This window comes from Gymnodraco acuticeps, unplaced genomic scaffold (assembly GCF_902827175.1).
Source record: "Gymnodraco acuticeps unplaced genomic scaffold, fGymAcu1.1, whole genome shotgun sequence".
NCBI classification, from domain to species: domain Eukaryota; kingdom Metazoa; phylum Chordata; class Actinopteri; order Perciformes; family Bathydraconidae; genus Gymnodraco; species Gymnodraco acuticeps.
Genome location: NW_022992148.1, coordinates 21,408 through 43,627, shown reverse-complemented (window position 1 = coordinate 43,627; position 22,220 = coordinate 21,408). Strand labels below are relative to the sequence as shown.

Below are 22,220 nucleotides of genomic sequence, written 5' to 3'. Positions count from 1 at the left end.
ATGCGCTATTAGCATGGGGGGAGTTTCTGAAAGGGGTAAAGCACGAGTGTGTGAATGTTGAGCAAGTGAGGAATCAGCCTATTTTTATGAACCATATGATCACGGTGCAGAAGAGTCCTGTATTTGATCTCCAAATGTGGAGGGCGGGAATTAGAAACATAAGGGATCTGGTGTATGAGTTTGTGCCGGGGTTCATGGGGGCACAGGTGATAGTGGATGAGGTGAGGGGTAGAGGGGGGAGTATGCCTTTGAGAACGGCGGAAGAAATCTTGGAGAGGGTGAAAAAGGGTTTACCTGTGGAGTGGGTGAGAATGGTTGAATGTGAGGCGACAAAAAGTGGAGAGAGCGTGGCAGAAATGTATGTGGGGGAAGGGGATGCTCGTGTTAAAATGGAGAAAGTTAACACGAGGGTGATTTACAAAATGCTGAGGGGTGGTAAAATAAGAAGACCTGCTTCTGAGCGTGTGTGGGGAAATGTTTGTGAAAAGTTTGATGGGCGGAAGGTATGGGGTAATTTAAGGGTGAAATGGAACAGCATTGAATGTGAGCATTTTGATTTTATGTTTCGTCACAATAGGGTGTACAACAATTTGATCATAAGCAGGTTTAATATCACGGTGAAGAAAGAGTGTGATGTGTGTAAGGTAATGGTGGAAACGTGTATGCATGCATTTTTTGAATGTGGAGAACTGAAGGTGTATTTTGAACGGTTGAAAGGGCTAATTGAAAAGTGTTGGGGGGATAGAATATTAAAAACGCTGGTATGGAAGGAGTTGTGGCTGTTTGGGGTGACTGGGGGAGTGAAAGGTCCCAATGTGAATCTCTGTAACTATGTGCTGAGCCATGCCCGGTATGCTGTAAAACTTAGGAGAGACTTGGCCCATAATGGTAACAGAAAGGTAGACGCTTGGGACGTATTTAAGAGGATTTTAAGCAAGGACGTTCAGATGGCATATGTGTACCTAGAAAAGGACGCTTTTCTGGAGTGTTTTGTGGATGGGTGCACTCTGGTGGAGGTTGAAGACAATGACAGACTGGTGTTTAAGTATGACAGTGTTGGAAAACATGTGTAGGGTGAAACGTGAAAAACGTAAAGTATGTTTTATATAAATGATTGCCGGTTTGCTGTGTTTTGTTTCTCGTATTCTGTTTTTGTATTATCATTTACTATGATTGGTCGTTCAAGTAAGATCCAATGGTTTTTTGGCAATCTTTTCTTTTGGCTAATTGCATTCAGTTTATTTATTTTATTTTGTCATGTTATGCATGACTATTATGTTTGATTGTTTTAAATGCAGGGCCACCGTGAAACCACATGTGCAAATTGTAAATATTGAATTGTGAATTTTCTAATAAAAAAAGACAAAAAAAAAAAAAAGTGAGTTTGATTTTACAGAATGGGAATCCTATGAGCACCTATCACAGCTGTATTGGTTGTCACAACACCTGCTGATGCTCAAATAGTTGCGGCAAAGAAAGTTATCTCATCTCCTCACATTACCAGCAGTCATGTGCAACAGGATGATACGCAAGAGAAAAGGCACTGGTGTTTACCTGGCTGCAGCTGTTATTCTGACGTGTTATTTTGCGCAAACTATAGACTGTTATCGTCTGAAGAAAACAGAAAGACGAGAAGGGAGAAAAGATGCCGATACAACAAATGGGTTCCAAGAGGGGACAATTGTTTTCGGGAGAGCTTTTGAAAAAGGGTCAGGACTTGATTTTCAAGTCACAGGCGGGACCAAGAAGTTATCCCCAAACGCTTATGTGGAGGATGAGGGTGATTATCAAGCAGACTCTGCAGGTAAAAATGTTTTGATTTACGTATTGAAGGGTTTGTTATTTTGCTTGAATTGTTTTGCTTCTCTTTAAAGTATACAAACTATTGAGAAAAAAATATATATATATTATTTTGGCCTTCAGGCTGGATGAGCCCAACACAAGTCGCCAGTCCCAAAGACTAGTCATGGAAGAGCATGTCGCCCTAACTGCAGTGTGGTTCGGGCAAGTTGAAGTTCAGAGCGGTGGAACCAGGAGCATCACAATTTGCGGTAGAACAAGGTAAATCAATAGCCATAATATCCTAAATGTAGACTTGATTTATCTCTACCAATGATATAAAAACTGAACTTTTTTACCCCACAGGAAATGCACCTCCAATGCCTCTGTCCCAGGTCCCGTCTACCTGTGGCTACCTGTGGCTACTTGAAATGTTGGTTCCCTATGATGGCTGCAACATGGTTCAAGAGGTAATGTGAAACTGATTTAAAGAGTGAGGAAGTGAGTTTAAAAAAACGATGGCTAGTGCTGTGAATTGTTATAGTCATGAATGGTGTAACGAGAGCCAAATCAAATGTTTAATCTGCATCATATTGATCTCAAGCGAAAATGTGCTTTCAGCTTTTTAAATGCGAGTTGTTTTTTGCTTGTTTTCAAATGTACTGATTAACTATGTTTTTTGAATGGGGACCGACATTCAAATATGTTGCATCATGATGATCTATTTAGAAAATATAGCATGAGATTAATCTTTTGCCTTGTACAGTCGGATTGTAACATTGACAGGTCTGTGTGATTCCTTGCGGTTTCTAATTGTATGTTTTTCTCACAAAGGGTGGAAGTTATGTACTCCCGATGCGTTGGCAAGGAATTCCAGTCTCTCTCTGGTGTTCCAAACCTGCCGCAACTCCTGCTGCACCTCCTGCTTATAAAACGAATTCCCCCCATTCCCCTGTACCTCGGATTTCTCAATACCCTCGGATGCCCGAGAAAACAACAGCAACAACCACACGGCCTATAACTGCAAAGGCGACTCAAATTCCTAAAATTCCTGCACTGCCTCAGATTCCTGAATACCCTCAGATCCCTGAATACCCTCAGATTCCTGAATACCCTCAGATTCCTGAATACCCTCAGATTCCTGAATACCCTCAGATTCCTGAATACCCTCAGATTCCTGAATACCCTCAGATTCCTGAATACCCTCAGATTCTTGAATACCCTCAGATTCCTCAACACCTTCAGATTCCTGAATACCCTCAGATTCCTGAATACCCTCAGATTCCTGAATACCCTCAGATTCCTGAATACCCTCAGATTCCTGAATACCCTCAGATTCCTGAATACCCTCAGATTCCTGAATACCCTCAGATTCCTCAATACCCTCAGATTCCTGAATGCCCTCAGATTCCTGAATGCCCTCAGATTCCTGAATGCCCTCAGATGCCTCAAAACCCTAAGATGTCCGAGACAACGACCACACGGCCTACAACTGCAAAGGTGACTACAATTCCTATATAATTATCTGATGCCTGAATACCCTAAGATGCCGGAGACAACAACAGCAACGACCACAAAGCCTAAAACTGCAAAGGCGACTCAAATTCCTAAAATTCCTGCACTGCCTCGGATGCCTCAAAACCCTCAGATGCCTCGCATACTCAGATGACTCAATACGCTCAGATGCCGTTTCCACAATATATGCCGATGTATCCTCCCTTAATCAATCAATCAATGTTTATTTATATAGCCCAATATCACAAATGTTACATTTGTCTCAGTGGACTTTACAGTTTGTACAAAATATCAGTATGACAATACGACACCCTCTGTCCTTAGACCCTCACATCGTACAAGGAAAAACTTCCGGAGAAAACCCACAGTTTAAAGGGAAAATGGGGAGAAACCTCAGGGAGAGCAACAGAGGAGGGATCCCTCTCCCAGGACGGACAGACGTGCAATAGATGCTGTGTGTAAATTGAAAAGATAATACATTTGCAACATAGGTAGTCCAAATGTTTGGAAATGCATGTGTGTATAATAGGAAGATGAATCCACGAGGATATCCATCCAGGACCTATGATCCAGGACCACAGCCACGACTCCAGATCCAGGGCTCGCGATCCAGGACAGAGGAGCGCAGGATCATCCATGACTCCGGATCCCGGCGTATATAGACACCAAAAAGAAAGACATTTGGGGAAGCTGGGTTAATCGGAACATGAGAGTACACAGGTATAGACAGAGAGAAGGAAGAAGTAAGATGTCCCCCGACAAACTAAGCCTATATCAGCAAAACTAGGGGCTGGATCTAATCAGCCCTAACTATAAGCATTATCAAAAAGGAAGGTCTTAAGCGCACTCTTAAAACGGATAGGGTGTCTGCCGCCCGAACACAAACTGGAAGCTGATTCCACAAATGTGGAGCTTGATAAGAAAAGGTTCTGGCTCCCATTGTACTTTTAGAGACTCTAGGAACAACCAACAACCCTGCATTCTTGGAACGCAATGCCCTAGTAGGACAGTAGGGTATAATGAGTTCTTTAAGGTAAGATGGCGCCTGCCCATTAAGGGCTTTGTAGGCGAGAAGAAGAATTTTAAATTCTATCCTGTGTTCTATAGGGAGCCAGTGTAAGGCAGCCAGAACAGGAGTAATGTGGTCCCTTTTCCTAACTCTGGTTAGTACACGAGCCGCAGCATTTTTGAATCAGCTGAAGCGACTTGACTGACTTCTTGGTACACCCTGATAATAAAGAGTTACAATAATCCAGCCTTGAAGTAACAAATGCATGGACTAGTTTCTCTGCATCGTTTTGAGGCAAGATATGCCTGATTTTTGCAATGTTACGTAGATGGAAGTAGGCGGTCCTTGAAATTGATTTTATGTGGGCGTTAAAGGATAAATCCTGATTAAATATAACACCAAGATTCTTTACAGTCTCACTGGAGGCCAAATTAATGCCATCCATAGTTAGTATATCCTTAGATAATTTGTTTCGTAGATTCTTCGGGCCAAGTACAATAACTTCAGTTTTGGTCGTGTTTAACATCAAAAAGTTTAAGGAAATCCACGTTTTTAAGTCCTTAAGGCAGTCTTGAATTGTATTTAGATGATTAATTTCATCAGGCTTGATTGATAAATATAGTTGAGTATCATCCGCATAACAATGAAAGTTTACAGAATGATTCCTTATAATATTGCCTAACGGAAGCATATATAATGTGAACAAAATAGGTCCGAGCACTGAGCCCTGTGGCACTCCATGGCTAACTTTGGTTTGCGTGGAAGATTCATCATTGACACGTACAAACTGAGAGCGTTCAGATAGATAGGACCTAAACCAGTCTAAAGCAGTTCCCTGTATGCCAACTAAGTGCTCTAGTCTTTGCAATAAGATATCATGGTCGATAGTATCAAATGCAGCACTGAGATCGAGCAAAACAAGAATAGAGACACGTCCCTTGTCAGAGGCTATTAGAATGTCATTTGTGACTTTAACCAGAGCTGTCTCTTTGCTATGATGTGTTCTAAAGCCAGACTGAAAAGCTTCAAATAAATCATTGTTTTTTAAGTAATCACACAACTGTTTTGCGACCGCTTTCTCAAGAATTTTTGAGAGGAACGGAAGATTAGAAATAGGTCTATAGTTGGCTAAAACCTCTGGATCGAGGTTGTGCTTTTTAAGAAGCGGTTTTATCACTGCTACTTTGAATGATTGTGGAACATAGCCTGATAATAAAGACATATTCATAATATTTAATAAATAAGTGCTAATTAATGGAAAAACTTCCTTCAACAGCTTAGTTGGAATTGGGTCTAACATGCACGTTGATGGTTTAGAAGAGAGAATCATTGAATTTAATTGTTCAAGGTTTATGGCTGAAAAGCATTCTAGTTTACTATCTAGTGTAATATTAGAACTTACGTTTCCGGGAGCTGTTGATAACACTATACTGGTCAAAGGCAAGAGGTCATTAATTTTGTTTCTAAGAGTAACAATTTTATCGTTAAAAAAGCACATAAAATCATTACTACTGAGTGCTATGGGAATAGAAGGCTCAATCGAGCTGTGGCTTTCTGTCAGCCTGGCTACAGTGCTGAAAGAAATCTTGCATTATTCTTATTCTCATCTATTAATGAAGAGTAGTAAGCTGCTCTCGCTTTACGCAATGCTTTCTTATATTCATTGAGAGTAATATGCCAAATTAAACGAGATTCTTCAAGTTTAGTAGAACGCCATATCCTTTCAAGTTGTCTCGACTTTTGCTTTATTTTGCGGGTTTCGGCATTATGCCATGGAGCTAGTCTATGTTGTTTTATTTTCTTCTTTTTCAAAGGAGCAACAGAGTCTAATTTTATTCGCAGCGCATCTGTAGCACTATCAACAACATGATCAATTTGGGGTGGTGTACATTTTGTATAAGTTTCCTCCCTTACATGCAGACATGCTATCGAGTTAAGTATTGGTGGAATCTCTTCCTTAAATTTGGCTATAGCACTAACAGATAGGTTTCTGCTGCAGGAGCTTTTGACTAATGCTTTGTAGTCTCGTAACAGTACTTCAAAAGTTACTAAGAAATGGTCGGATAAAGCAGGATTATGCGGTTCGACTAATAGTTGCTCAATTTCAATACCATAAGTCAGAACAAGGTCGAGAGTGTGATTATAGCAGTGGGTTGGTTTATTTACACTCTGACAAAACCAACAGAATCTAATATAGAGTTAAATGCAACAGTAAGGCTATTTTTATCATCGTCAACATGAATATTAAAGTCACATACGATAATTACTTTATCTGTTTTAAGAACCAAAGTTGATAAAAACTCAGAGAATTCAGATAAGAATTCTGAATAAGGACCTGGTGCACGGTACACTGTAACAAATAAGATTGGCTGCAAAGTTTTCCAGGTCGGATGCGTAAGACTAAAAACGAGACTTTCAAAGGAGGTATAATTTAATTTTGGTTTAGTATTGATAAGTAAACTTGAGTCAAAGATGGCTGCAACTCCACCTCCTCGGCCCGTGCAATATGAGTATTGATATGGCTGGGTGGAGTGGCCTCATTTATGCTGACATATTCTTCATGTCTCAACCAAGTTTCAGTGAGACAGCATATATCAATATTATAATCTGATATTAAATCATTTACCAATATTGCTTTAGATGCTAGAGATCTTATGTTTAAGAGACCACATTTAATATTCCTGTTTTGTTGCACTGTAGTAGTTGTTACATTTACTTTGATTAGGTTATTATGTATGACACCTCTATTAGGTTTTACCTTAACTTGTCCTTGGGCAGACACACACACCGCTAATATTGTGTATTTTATTGGGTTCGGGATTCCTATGGATGACTGCCTAGGAGAGAGCGCAGAGAAGCGTGTAAGACTGCGACTCCGCCTCCTGGTCTCAACTCCAGTTTGTCATGGATTAAGTCCACAAAGCCCTGAAATGTTTGCCGAAATGAGATCGGCACCTTCCAAAGTAGGATGAATGCCGTCTCTCTTAATCAGACCAGGTTTTCCCCAGAAGGCTGTCCAATTATTTACGACACATTGTTTGCTGGGCACCACCAAGACAACCAGCGCTGAAATGATGACATGCGGCTATACATGTCATCATTGATCAGATTGGGGAGGGGACCAGAGAAGATTACGGTGTCCGACATTGTTTTAGCATAACTACACACCGACTCCACATTAAGTTTGGTGCATTCTGATCGGCGTATACGAACATCATTACCACCGACGTGAATAACAATCCTACTGTATTTACGTTTATTTTTAGCCAGCAGTTTAAGATGCGCCTCAACGTCGCCCGCTCTGGCCCCCGGAATGCATGTGACTGTGGAGGCTTCGGTCTCTAATTTCACGTGTCTCATAATAGAGCTACCAATAACCAGAGTTGGCTTCTCAGCGGGTGTCTCGCTGAGTGGGGAATATCTGTTAGATACGTGAACGGGTTGGTGGGGGACCTGCGGGTTTCGCGTTATGCCCCTTCTGAACAGTCACCCAGTCCTCCCTGCTGCTCGGGAGTTGCCGGGGGACGGCTAATAGGAGCTACCTTTGCCGGTCCGCACCGGCTAACATGGGCTTTACTGTAGCTGAGTTTCTTTCTAAGATGCGGAGCCGGGCTTCTATGGCTATGATTCCCGCCTCCAAACCTAACAACTATACTACATTTAACACATGTACCGGTACCAGTAAAGGAGGTAGGGAAGTAACCAAACATGAGACAGTTAGAGCAGGAAATAGCACCCGAGGGTGGGGAAAGAGCCATGGCTAGCTATCAAGCTAAAGTAGCTACCGTTAGCAAACCCGAAAAGAGTGTAGGCAACTGTGGAGTTACAGTCGCTAAGAGAAGGAGAGTTGTGAGAGCTTAAGTTATAGTAACGTGTGATTACAACGTCAGGCAGTTGCCGTGATCAAGAGTTTTAAAACGATCGATTAAGTTAAGATAATAAGCTATCAGCAACAGAACGGGCACACGGGATACCCGGAGATGACAACAACCGGAAGTTACAACATGTTTACCGCAATAGTGGTCCGTGTAGAAACCAATAATCCTCTTAATCCTCTTTATCCTCCCAAATATCCAGCTACAAAGCCAAAACCTACTGCGGCGACAACACCAACTACAACTAAACCAAAGGCTACAAATCCCTCATTGCAGCTTCCACCATCTATGCCTTACTATCATCTTTACCCTATGATCCCTCCCTATCCCCAATATCCAGCCACTCAGCCGACAACCACTCCAACTACCACTGTGAAACCAGATCACCCGCCCACTCCGGCACCCCGTCCTCCTTTTCATCCCCATGTTCACTTGCCATACCAATGCTGCCTCCTTTTACTCCTCCACGCTACCTTACTTAAACAGTTGTAATAAAAGTTTTGAACAGAGACGCTTTCCAGTTTGTGCTTTTGTTAACCTTCAAGTACCCAAGAGACTCTTTATTCCAGGCTCTTCAAGAAGTCCCATTTGGTTTGTGAATGAGTGAACAGTCCATATTGAGAAAATGACATTTAATTTAAACAGAAAAATTATGCTTAAACTTAAAGTGCACACTTTAAATTCCTACATTTATAAATGCAATTAATGTTTAGCATTTGAAGTGTTGTCATAGTGTGGCTTTGTGTCCACATGGTGGCATCATTGCTCAACCATTTCTTAGGTTTAGAATTGGAACATTTTGTGTTCACACTAGCTTTCCTTGTGTGAACAAGCTTTAAAATGGTTGTGTTTTTGGAAAATGTATTTCAGTCAAAGGTAAAGTTCCATCATGTCCTTTCCTAAAATAAGTAACATCTGCTGTGTGAGGGACGCTGGCTTCACTACATACACCAACTCTGAAATGGAGCATTTACAACTTTGGGCAGTTCTGCAAAACATTGAACCTTCAGCATTTGTCTCTTTTTGGTTTTGTAAACTGGCGTAAGCATTACTAAATATTTGGTCAAACACTAGGTCATAAGTGTTCAAACTACACATGTAGATGTTATATTATAAAAGTAGCCTTTATACAACTAAAAATGACTTCACAGGTGAGATCCTTAACCATTCAAGTGAAATTTCAACAATGATAGAAGCAAAACCTTTTATCATACATGGTGTCCTTAACACCTGTGTATTGTTTCTTTCAAATTATGGATCTAACCATGAAAAGACATCTCTGGTCCAAGTCAGGCTGGGACACTGATGCATGTTCACCATCCCGTTACTGTCTGATTGACTTTCCTTGATGTGAAGATATGTTGTCTTCTAAATAAGGGAAAGCATTATTATACATATAATTGTGGGTCAATGTAGATTAACAAATCAAAATAGTCAGACTCTTCCCTTGCATTCATTGGTTTATCGAAATCAAAACCGTATGATACATTACACAAAATTATGAAGAACCAAGAATCGGGGGATATTTTTATTTGAACTCTGAAAGGACTTAATGGGCTTTGCATTCTCAAGCTTGTGCAAAGTTTTTTGTATACTTTTGAATACAACTTGTATACCGCTTCGTGAATAAAGATTTGGTGGAAATAATTAATTTCTCGTTTTTTCCCCTTTCCTGTCAAGTTGGGGAAAATAACAATGGGGAATGTCTTCTATTAAGAATACTTGAGGTGAGAACATCTTTTAAATACAATAGGTTAGCCATTGAGGATGTGTACACATTCTTGGTATATTTCCACGTTTTCTTTCCATTCTCTTTGGCTGTTCTTGTTTTTTATCAACACAACCCTCTCTACATTTAAAGTATTGGAGCAATATAGAAAATATGTTTTTCTATTTTATAAGTGTCCTAATTACATCATATGAGTTGTATTTAGTCTACTGTTGTGTAAACATGATAGTAATTGTTAAGAAGCTTATCGTAAAAATACTTTTATATTGAAAGATATTTTCCCTCTTAAGTAGGCTAAGTCAAAGAAAACGCTGAAATGTGAGCAGAGTTGTGTTACTTCTATGAAATGTTTGGCCATCAACAAGTATATTAGCCATTCCCAAATAAATACTGTATTGTTATGTCTCTATCATTCTTGTGACTTCATTTTGCTTCAGCTGCTGCTGGTAGTCCCTAAAACCAACCAAGGTGTTTGCGAGACAGCGTATACAGAGGCTTTTTGTATTTGGAAGAACACTTTTTGTCATCTCTGTAGGTTGAACAGTTTGTATATTGAGCCTTCTCAGCGGTAGCCCCAGGCTCTGGATCGACCTGCCCCCCCATGTCAAATTGTCGCCCACCCTCCAAACTTTGAAGTCTTGCCTAAAGACCCACCTCTTTTCCCTTGCTTTTGAGTCAGTCTGAGCTATGTTTTATCGATTTATATGCTTTTATTATGTCCATAGCCTTTATGTACCGTGTATTAATTCTTATGTGTGCTTTTTATCCTTTTATCTTTTCTCATGTGTGCCTTTCATCTATTATTGTAATATTATATTTTATTATAATGTTATATTATTATAATGTTATGTTTGGTGTGAAGCACTTTTGTAAACCCTATTTTTTTAATATGTGCGATACAAATAAAGTGGATTGGATTGGATTTGTAATAGTTGGTATGCCTTTGAAACCAACCGTGCTAGTGAACTGCGAGCGCCGGAACCTCACAGCGGCGGAGAAACTGGAGCAATTACACCAATAGCACCTCTTAAGCGCATAAAGGTGCGCCGTATTTGCGCTTCAATGCCATGCGATCTACCCACACTACCTTTGCGATCGACGTATTGGGCACCCCCGATCTACAAGACCAATAAACAGGGCTTACTTTGTAGACGTTAGACAAGTCTTAACGAGGCCCACCTGTTGCAAGTTAATTGAACACAGGTGCAAGCATTAGCTGAGGCTGCACCTGCCTTGTTGATTGGCTGCCTGGTGGTAATATGTGCCAGTATTAAAAGCCCTGTCTCATGCTTCATTGCCAAGTGCTTTCCACCCGCAGTGAGTTTCATTTTACAGAATGGGAATCCTATGAGCACCTATCACAGCTATATTGGTTGTCACAGCACCTGCTGATGCTCAAATAGTTGCGGCAAAGAAAGTTATCTCATCTCCTCACATTACCAGCAGTCATGTGCAACAGGATGATAAGCAAGAGAAAAGGCACTGGTGTTTACCTGGCTGCAGCTGTTATTCTGACGTGTTATTTTGCGCAAACTATAGACTGTTATCGTCTGAAGAAAACAGAAAGACGAGAAGAGAGAAAATATGTCGATACAACAAATGGGTTCCAAGAGGGGACAATTGTTTTTGGGATAGCTTTTGAAAAAGGCTCAGGACTTGATTCTCAAGTCACAGACGGGACCAAGAAGTCATCCTCAAACGCTTATGAGGATGCTTATCAAGGAGACTTTGCAGGTACAAATATTTTGATTACAAAATGAATGGTTTGTTGTTTTTGCTTGAACTGTTTTGCTTCTCTTTTAAAGTACAAATTATTAAAAAATATATATATATATTATATTGGCCTTCAGGCTGGATGAGCCCAACACAAGTCGCCAGTCCAAAAGACTCGTCATGGAAGAACATGTCGCCCTCACTGCAGTGTGGTTTGGGCAAGTTGAAGTTCAGAGCGGTGGAACCAGGAGCATCACAATTTGCGGTAGAACAAGGTAAATCAATAGCCATAATATCCTAAATGTAGACTTGATTTATCTCTACCAATGATATAAAAACTGAACTTTTTTACCCCACAGGAAATGCACCTCCAATGCCTCTGTCCCAGGTCCCGTCTACCTGTGGCTACAGCATGCAGAGGAACTCACATGCACTTGTCATGTTGGTTCCCTATGATGGCTGCAACATGGTTCAAGAGGTAATGTGAAACTGACTTAATGAGTGAGGAAGTGAGTTTAAAAAAACAATGGCTAGTGCTGTGAATTGTTATAGTCATGAATGGTGTAACGATTAGCCAAAATAATAAAATGATTAATCTGCAATTGTATTGATCTCAAGCGAAAATGTGTTTTCAGCTTTTCAAATGCGAGTTGTTTTTTGCTTGCTTTCAGATGTAGTGATTAACTATGTTTTTTGGATGGGGACCGATATTCAAATATATTGCATCATATTTAGAAAATATAGCATGAGATTAATCTTTTGCCTTTTACAGTCGGATTGTAACATTGACAGGTTTGTGTGATTCCTTGCTGTTTCTAATTGTATGTTTTTCTCCCAAAGGGTGGAAGTTATGTACTCTCGATGCGTTGGCAAGGAATTCCAGTCTCTCTCTGGTGTTCCAAACCTGCTGCACCTCCTGCCGCAACTACTGCTGCACCTCCTGCTTCCAAAATGACTTCCCCCCATTCCCCTGTACCTCGGATGCCTCAATACCCTAAGATGCCCGAGAAAACAACAGCAACGACCACACGGCCTATAACTGCAAAGGCAACTCAAATTCCTAAAATTCCTGCACTGCCTCAGATGCCTCAATGCCCTGAGATGCCTCAATGCCCTGAGATGCCTCAATGCCCTGAGATGCCTCAATGCCCTGAGATGCCTCAATGCCCTGAGATGCCTCCGATGCCTCAAAACCCTCCGATGCCTCAAAACCCTCCGATGCCTCAAAACCCTCCGATGCCTCAAAACCCTCCGATGGCTCATTACCCTCCGATGGCTCGGATTCCTCAATGCCCTGAGATGCCTCAGATGCCTCAAAACCCTCCGATGCATCAAAACCCTCCGATGCCTCAAAACCTTCCGATGCCTCAAAACCTTCCGATGCCTCAAAACCCTCCGATGCCTCAAAACCCTCCGATGCCTCAAAACCCTCCGATGCCTCAAAACCCTCCGATGCCTCAAAACCCTCCGATGCCTCCAAACCCTCCAATGCCTCAAAACCCTCAGATAACTCAAAGCCCTAAGATGTCCGAGACAACGACCACACGGCCTACAACTGCAAAGGCGACTCAAATTCCTTCAAATTCCTTCACTGACTCTGATGCCTGAATACCCTCGGATGCCTCAATACGCTCATATGCCGTTTCCACAATATATGCCAATGTATCCTCCCTTTAATCCTCCCAAATATCCAGCTAAAAAGCCAAAATCTACTGCGGCAACAACTAAACTAAAGGCTAAAAATCCCTCATTGCAGCTTCCACCATCTATGCCTTACTATCATCTTTACCCTATGATCCCTCCCTATCCCCAATATTCAATCCCTCCAGCAACCACTGTGAAACCAGATCACCCGCCCACTCCGGCACCCCATTCTCCTTTTCATCCCCATGTTCACTTGCCCATAACAATGCTGCCTCCTTTTCCTCCTCCATGCACCTTACTTAAACAGTTCTAATAAAAATGTTGAACAGAGACGCTTATAGTGTGTGCTTTTGTTAACCTTCAAGTACCCAAGAGACTCTTTATTCCAGGCTCTTCAAGAAGTCTCATTTGGTTTGTGAATGAGTGAACAGTCCATATTGAGAAAATGACATTTAATTTAAACGGAAAAATTGTGCTTAAACTTAAAGTGCACACTTTAAATTCCTACATTTATAAATGTAATTAATGTTTAGCATTTTAAGTGTTGTCATAGTGTGGCTTTGTGTCCACATGGTGGCATCATTGCTCAACCATTTCTTAGGTTTTGAATTGGAACATTTTGTGTTCACGCTAGCTTTCCTTGTATGAACAAGCTTTAAAAGGGTTGTATTTTCGAAAATGTATTTCAGTCAAAGGTACAGTTCCATCATGTCCTTTCCTAAAATACTTAACATCTGCTGTGTGAGGGATGCTGGCTTCACTCATTCCATACACCAACTCTGAAATGGAGCATTTGCAACTTTGGGCAGTTCTGCAAAACATTGAACCTTCAGCATTTGTCTCTTTTTGGTTTTGTAAACTGGAGTAAGCATTACTAAATATTTGGTCAAACACTAGGTCATACGTTTTAAAACTACACATGTAGATGTTATATTATAAAAGTAGCCTTCATACAACTAAAAATGACTTCACAGGTGAGATCTTTAACTATTCAAGTGAAATTTCAACAATGATAGAAGCAAAACCTTTTATCATACAGGGTGTCCTTAACACCTGTGTATTGTTTCTTTCAAATTATGGATCTAACCATGAAATGACATCTCTGGTCCAAGTCAGGCTGGGACACTGATGCATGTTCACCATCCCGTTACCGTCTGATTGACTTTCCTTGATGTGAAGATAAATATATTGTCTTCTAAATAAGGGAAAGCATTATTATACATATAATTGTGGGTCAATGTAAATTAACAAATCAAAATAGTCAGACTCTTCCCTTGCATTCATTGGTTTATCGAAATCAAACCGTATGATACATTACACAAAATTATGAAGAACCAAGAATCGGGGGATATTTTTATTTGAACTCTGAAAGGACTTAATGGGCTTTGCATTCTCAAGCTTGTGCAAAGTTGTTTGTATACTTTTGAATACAACTTGTATACCGCTTCGTGAATAAAGATTTGGGGGAAATAATTAATTTCTCGTTTTTTTCCCCTTTCCTGTCAAGTTGGGGAAAATAACAATGGGGAATGTCTTCTATTAAGAATACTTGAGGTGAGAACATCTTTTAAATACAATAGGTTAGCCATTGAGGATGTGTACACATTCTTGGTATATTTCCACGTTTTCTTTCCATTCTCTTTGGCTGTTCTTGTGTTTTATCAACACAACCCTCTAATCTACATTTAAAGTATTGGAGCAATATAGAAAATATGTTTTTCTATTTTATAAGTGTCCTAATTACATCATATGAGTTGTATTTAGTCTACTGTTGTGTAAACATGATAGTAATTGTTAAGAAGCTTATCGTAAAAATAATTTTATATTGAAAGATATTTTCCCTCTTAAGTAGGCTAAGTCAAAGAAAACCCTGAAATGTGAGCAGAGTTGTGTTACTTCTATGAAATGTTTGGCCATCAACAAGTATATTAGCCATTCCCAAATAAATACTGTATTGTTATGTCTCTATTATTCTTGTGACTTTATTTTGCTTCAGCTGCTGCTGGTAGTCCCTAAAACCAACCAAGGTGTTTGCGAGACAGCGTATACAGAGGCTTTTTGTATTTGGAAGAACACTTTTTGTCATCTCTGTAGGTTGAACAGTTTGTATATCGAGCCTTCTCAGTGGTAGCCCCCAGGCTCTGGATCGACCTGCCCCCCCATGTCAAATTGTCGCCCACCCTCCAAACTTTGAAGTCTCGCCTAAAGACCCACCTCTTTTCCCTCGCTTTTGAGTCAGTCTGAGCTATGTTTTATCGATTTGTATGCTTTTATTATGTCCATAGCCTTTATGTACCGTGTATTCATTCCTATGTGTGCTTTTTATCCTTTTATCTTTTCTCATGTGTGCCTTTCATCTATTATTGTAATATTATATTAATGTTATATTATTATAATGTTATGTTTGGTTTGAAGCACTTTGGTAAACCCTCTGTTTTTAATATGTGCTATACAAATAAAGTGGATTGGATTTGTAATAGTTGGTATGCCTTTGAAACCAACGGTGCTAGTGAACTGCGAGTGCCAGAACCTCACAGCGGCGGAGAAACTGTGGAGCGATTACACCAATAGCGCCTCTTAAGCGCATAAAGGTGCGCCGGATTTGCGCTTCAATGCCATGCAATCTACCCACACTACCTTTGCGATTGACGTATTGGGCACCCCCGATCTACAAGATCAATATACAGGGCTTACTTTGTAGATGTTAGACAAGTCTCAACGAGGCCCACCTGTTGCAAGCTAATTGAACACAGGTGCCAGCATTAGCTGAGGCTGAACCTGCCTTGTTGATTTGCTGCCTGGTCAACACACTCTCACTCCATAATCGTCCAGGAGTGACGCTTGGTCAGGGTCCCGTGGCATGCAGTTATGACGCTCCTAGGCTCCTTATGCTTCATAAAGGGACGCAAATAGCTTTCAACTGATTGCAATGTATTCCCATCTGCGGCGGGATTTGACGCTCATGGAAGCACGCATTCGTTTGTGTCTGCTGCCCTTAAAGGCAATGTGAGCGTCCATTCCCATTGGATAACGGAGAATTGTACACCAGGAAGTGAGTATTCCCCTTACTGTCGATTGATTTTACAGTGATATCTGCACTACTCATCGACTAAAAAACACCAGATTATCCTTACACAACATTGATTGGTTTAAATTGTGTGCAATGCTTTTGTATTTTTCCCCTTCGATTCGGAGAAACAAATATTTTTTCGGAGTAAAGGATGGCAGAAGACACTACATTACTCAGAATCCCCAGCTATCGTTTAGGACTACACCAAGCCCCGTGATTAGTTCTCAAGCTCTGTGATTGGTTGACCTCCAACTGCAATTCCATTCATTCCAATGGCTGGCGTCTATGTCACGTGATCTTCAAATTTCTCCCTGCAGAAAAAAAAACATGACCGAACTTCGTTTTATTCTCGGTGGAAAATGCCTATAGAGAGGCGAAGTCCCTCCCCTTCCGGGAGCCTCCATGGGACCCCGGAAGCGGAAAATTATACATTGAAGTCAATGGAGAGAGAAAAGGTATCTTTTGATCCCCTTTGAATTGTGCCACGAATGACTCCTATGATGTTTGTCAATTTAAAAGAACATTTTGCAAGTCAAAAAAATAAAAATGTGTCATAAAACTGTGAAGTTACACATTTTTTTTGTGTGAAACCGCTCAGTGAACTACAGGTCTCTGGTCTCGCACAATACGAGTCACCATCACAAAGATGGCCGTCACGTTAGCAAATTTCACCCGTTTCTTTCAGAATGAGGCGAAAAGTATAAAACGAGGTGAAAATCACTACAAGTCTGGGCATGTTGAGAGCTGTACATACACGAAAGTGGAGTTAGTCGGTTCTGTAAGAGCAGCGGGACCGGCTTTACAAGGTTTCGGTGAGTAATATGAGTGCAATGTTTAACGTTAATGTCAGCTAGCTAACATTAGCTAACAAGGTACACTAACGTGTTTTTGTTTTAGCAACTCGTTTTCTCCTTAAGAACTTCGTGGTCTCTGTGTATGCCGTGTTTTGTTTTAGTTGCTCTTCAGATTGAAGCGGCCAGTTTTATATCGACTATACTGTATGTGTGATCTCCTTTTACATCTCGTTGTGTCATTTGAGTTTATTTGCTGTGTGTAGATCCAAGGATTTTTGTTTTCTTGTCAATTTGTTTGGTTATCTTGGCACAGCTCTGTGTGACTCCCTCTGGTACACCGGTATGTGTTTTCCTAATGTAGAGAGCATTGATTAATTAATAAACTACACACTGAGTCTAGATCCTGACCAAATCCTTTTTTTTTGTTGATCAAATGTTTTTCAAAAATGTATTCATACACATTTAGAAAAATACAATGTACAATCACAACGAATACAACACAAATTACAAAAAATACAGAAAAAATAAACAATAACAACAATCAGACAAGAGGACAAAACTATGGAAAAATAAACCTCCCACCCCCAGATCCGGACCATCCTTGTATTATTGCTCATTCAATCTATTATAGCATGCTAACAAATGGTACTTACTTTATTTTTACAGATCTGCATGGGAGACGATGGCGCGATGCAGAGCGCTGTCTGTGATTGTGCACGGGGGATGTACAAATACAGCCACGCCGCAGCATTGGCAATATTTGCCATGTGGCAGATCAGCTCCACAGATGTTGAGTGCCAGTGGAGGAAGCCTGGCACTTCAAAAGTAGTCCAGCCGGTGTTTCAACTTTACCAACAGCGAGAGGAGACATACAACCCACTGGCCAGAGACATAGCCACTGAGGATGTAGACTGGTTCAGGTCTGCACTGAGGGGCGCACAGTGTGGCATGGCATGGTTTTTGTCACCTGAGCCAGAGCCGCGGCCTCAACATCAGGCCATTGTCACCGTGCCGGAGCTGGTGAAGGAGCATGGGGGTCGGGGGCTTGAGGCAATTCTTGCCTCAATGCGACTGAGCAGAGACCAGCAATCTGCCATCCAGACAGCCACCGTAGGACAGCGGACAAATCCTCAGTGGCAGTTACACAGGCGGGGCAGGTTGACAGCCAGCAATGTTGGTGCTGTGCTGCGGTCGGGACTTTCATCCACTCCATGCGCGTCCCTCATGAAGAGGGTGCTTGGGGGGTACAACTTGGACGGAGTCATGGCTGTCAACTGGGGGGTTGGAAACGAGGCCGAAGGGGTGAAGGCTTTTGTGCAGGTCTATCGGGTGACAGTGTTCGAGTCTGGTCTCTTTGTGAGTGAGTCGGGTGTTTTGGGAGCATCACCCGATGGACTTGTGCAGCCATCTGCCCTGCTGGAGGTGAAGTGTCCACATAGCCAGAGGAACATGACCATCGCGGAGGCAGTCCAGTTACCATCCTTCTGTCTTCGTGAGGAGGGTGGGTCATATATTCTCAAGAATAATCACCCATACTGGCACCAGGTCCAAGGGCAGCTGCACATCACAGACCGGAGTCTCTGCTACTTTGTTGTGTGGACCACGAAGGAGGCGATCATCATCCTCATCCCCAAATACCCTGCATGGCATGGAAATCTCCTCCTCCTGGAAAAATTCTACACCCAGCATATGCTCCCTGTGTTGGCCAGTAGAGAGGAGGACATTTAAATAAACATACTCTTAACACCCTCGGACTCTGCGTTGTGTTTCGTATGTGTGATGGGGTGTTATGCAGAGGGGAGGAAAAATTATAAAAATTATTATTATACTGCGTGCTTCTTAGTTATTCCATCTTTTGCTCTAACATGGATCTGTATGTAACTCTATATTTACTTATCTACCACACTTCCTTCTACATCATACACCATCATTATACATGATGGTGTATATAGGATATATATATTTGTATACATATCTGTAAATTGTATAATTTAATTTTTAGTATTTGGGATTGTTGGAAACGTCTTTTTGATCTCTCTGTCTATAAACACAAACTAAGTAAGATTGACAATAAAGTTGACTGAAAAATATATATATTCTTTATGAAAATAGTTGACTGTTGTCAAATGAATCCAAATGAAACGGACTGAACTACAACTACGCCTTTAAATCTATACGGACTGTTTTTCAGTGGGATGGCAAGTTCCTATCTTTAAACATTTATTAGTTTTTTCTCATAACAGATTTGATTTTCTGAAGTTAATTTAACTTTGGCGACCATGTAAGGTCATTATTAAAAGGTACAATCAATTTGTTTAGGGTTGACTAAAATAATGAAAAACATTTCATTTGGATAATTTACTGACAGAATAAGAAACTCAATGATGCTCTACTCACCTGTTCCTTTTTTTATAAAGTGAAACAGTTGAAACGATAGATTTTAGTAAACTTAAAAACAACCTTCTCCAAAAGCTATCAAGGAATATACCGAATACTTGTTTTAGAACTTTATTACATATTTTTATATAGTTTGAATGATCCATAATTGACAGAAGCTTGTGTTCACACTGACCTGTTACTCATATATTAATGTCTTTGTAACTTCAGCAAACCTCTACCTCACTAATTTATTTCATTCATCACGGTTCAGTAAACTAAGTGATACATGAACCAGTTTGAAAACAGCTAAGCTCCCTTTCTCTTTTGTCCATACACTTGGCCCTTTCTCTTTTCCATGTGGAAAATGGCAGCTGCATATTCTGCTTTTCTCATCTGGCTCCCTGTCTGCTCGTCTACAATGAGACAATTATATGATTAATTACTAATAATCATTTAAACCTGTTATTACCAATATTTCACAAATTATTCAAGTAAACTTAAGAGCACAGCTGTATGTTGAGTATGTCAACTTAGCTTGGTTCATCTTACTGGGGGGCAGCTACATGGATGTCGGTGCAGTCCACAATCATTGTGCAGTTGAAGGCAGAATGAATTTATTATTGACTCAGAATGAAAAACAACTTCATGTCATACAATACATTGACTTTATTTGTAATTGTGTAAAAAATATTGCAGGACCTGCAGGAACAGAGAATGGTGATGGATGGAGCTGGGAAGAGAGAAGAATAAAGAAAACAGATCAACTTTATTATCGGATATTAAAAATTCAATTTCAAAACAAGTTGCCGCTCCTACAGTTTTCTAGTATGTAAAGATGATTTCACATGACCTATGCAAAATATCACACTCAATACATGTGTGTCTCTGGGGGGTGCATTGTGCCTTTGATGTATATAAATAATATACCAGAACCAAATACTATTACGTACAGTGGAAATCAGGTTGCCAGAGCAGGTCAGTCCAGTGTGCATGTTCCTCAGGGTCTCAGCAGTTACAGGTGAAGTAAAGAAAATAAAAGAGAAAAAGGTCAGTAACAACACTTTAAAGTAACAACAACACTTTGAATAATTATCCATCCATCCATCCATCTTCTCCCGCTTATCCGTGGTCGGGTCGCGGGGGTAGCAGTTCCAGCAGAGAGCCCCAAACTTTCTTTTCCCTGGCGACATCAACCAGCTCTGACTGGGGGATCCCAAGGCGCTCCCAGGCCAGCGAAGAGATATAATCCCTCCAGCTGGTCCTAGGTCTACCCCTTGGTCTCTTCCCAGTTGGACGTGCCTGGAACACCTCCCTAGGGAGGCGCACAGGTGGCATCCTAAATAGGTGCCCGAACCACCTCAACTGGCTCCTTTCGACGCGAAGGAGGAGCGGCTCAACTCCGAGTCCCTCCCTGATGACCGAACTTCTCACCTTATCCCTGAGGGAGACACCATCCACCCTGCGGAGAAAATCCATCTCAGCCGCTTGTATCCGCGATCTCGTTCTTTCGGTCATGACCCATACTTCATGACCATAGGTGAGGGTAGGAACGAAAATGGCCCGGTAGACAGAGAGCTTTGCCTTCTGGCTCAGCTCCCTTTTCGTCACAACGGTGCGGTAAAGCGACTGCAGTACCGCTCCCGCTGCTCCGATTCTCCGGCCCATCTCACGCTCCATTGTTCCCTCACTCGAGAACAAGACCCCGAGATACTTGAACTCCTTCACTTGGGGTAAGGACTCATTCCCTACTTGGAGTGGACAGTCCATCGGTTTCCTGCTGAGAACCATGGCCTCAGATTTGGAGGTGCTGATCCTCATCCCAGCCGCTTCACACTCGGTTGCGAACCGATCCAGTGAGTGCTGAAGGTCGCAGACCGATGAAGCCATTAGAACCACATCATCTGCAAAAAGCAGTGGTGCAATCCTTAGTCCACCGAACTGCAGACCCCCTCCCCCATGACTACGCCTCGAAATCCGATCCATGTATATTACAAACAGGATTGGTGACAAAGCGCAGCCCTGGCGGAGGCCAACCCTCACCGGAAATGGGTCCGACTTACTGCAGAGGACCCGGACACAGCTCTCGCTTTGGGAGTACAGAGATTGGATGGCCCTGAGTAGAGACCCCCTCACCCCATACTCCCGCAGCACCTCCCACAGTAACTCCCTGGGAACTCGGTCATACGCCTTCTCCAAGTCTACAAAACACATGTAGACCGGATAAGCGTACTCCCAGGCCCCCTCCAGGATCCTTGCGAGAGTAAAAAGCTGATCCGTCGTTCCACGACCAGGACGGAATCCGCATTGTTCCTCCTCAATCTGAGGTTCGACAATCGGCCTGACCCTCCTTTCGAGTACCTTAGAGTAAACTTTCCCGGGGAGGCTGAGTAGTGTGATGCCTCTGTAATTGGCACACACCCTCTGATCCCCCTTTTTAAAAAGGGGAACCACCACCCCGGTCTGCCACTCCTTCGGTACTGTTTCCGACTTCCACGCAACGTTTATGAGACGTGTCAACCATGACAGTCCCTCAACACCCAGAGCCTTCAGCATTTCCGGGCGGATCTCATCCACCCCCGGGGCTTTGCCACTGTGGAGTTGTTTGACGACCTCAGTGACCTCCCGCCGGGAGATTGGTGTTGATCCCCCGTCATACTCCAGCTCTGCCTCTAACATAGAGGGCGGAGTTGTCGGGTTCAGGAGTTCCTCAAAG

At 41.7% G+C, this 22,220-nt stretch overlaps 1 protein-coding gene across 1 annotated transcript; it reads left to right on the top strand.

Moving 5' to 3' along the window:
- Positions 1 to 11,224: 11,224 nt before the first annotated feature.
- LOC117538333 (vegetative cell wall protein gp1-like) lies at positions 11,225 to 13,596 on the top strand. The gene is made up of 4 exons (XM_034203943.1): positions 11,225 to 11,641; positions 11,758 to 11,895; positions 11,980 to 12,098; positions 12,461 to 13,596. The coding sequence occupies exons 1-4, from the start codon at positions 11,356 to 11,358 to the stop codon at positions 13,226 to 13,228; spliced, it is 1,311 nt and encodes a 436-aa protein (XP_034059834.1). The 5' UTR covers positions 11,225 to 11,355; the 3' UTR covers positions 13,229 to 13,596.
- The last annotated feature ends 8,624 nt before the right edge of the window (positions 13,597 to 22,220 follow it).

What these genes read in the sequence shown, in the direction of transcription:
- LOC117538333 (XM_034203943.1), top strand. Translation starts at nt 11,356, where the DNA reads ATGTGCAACAGGATGATAAGCAAGAGAAAAGGCACTGGTGTTTACCTG. An exon ending in ACAATTTGCGGTAGAACAAG is followed by an intron (nt 11,896 to 11,979) that starts GTAAATCAATAG and finishes TTTACCCCACAG; the next exon opens with GAAATGCACCTCCAATGCCT. An exon ending in GCTGCAACATGGTTCAAGAG is followed by an intron (nt 12,099 to 12,460) that starts GTAATGTGAAAC and finishes TTTCTCCCAAAG; the next exon opens with GGTGGAAGTTATGTACTCTC.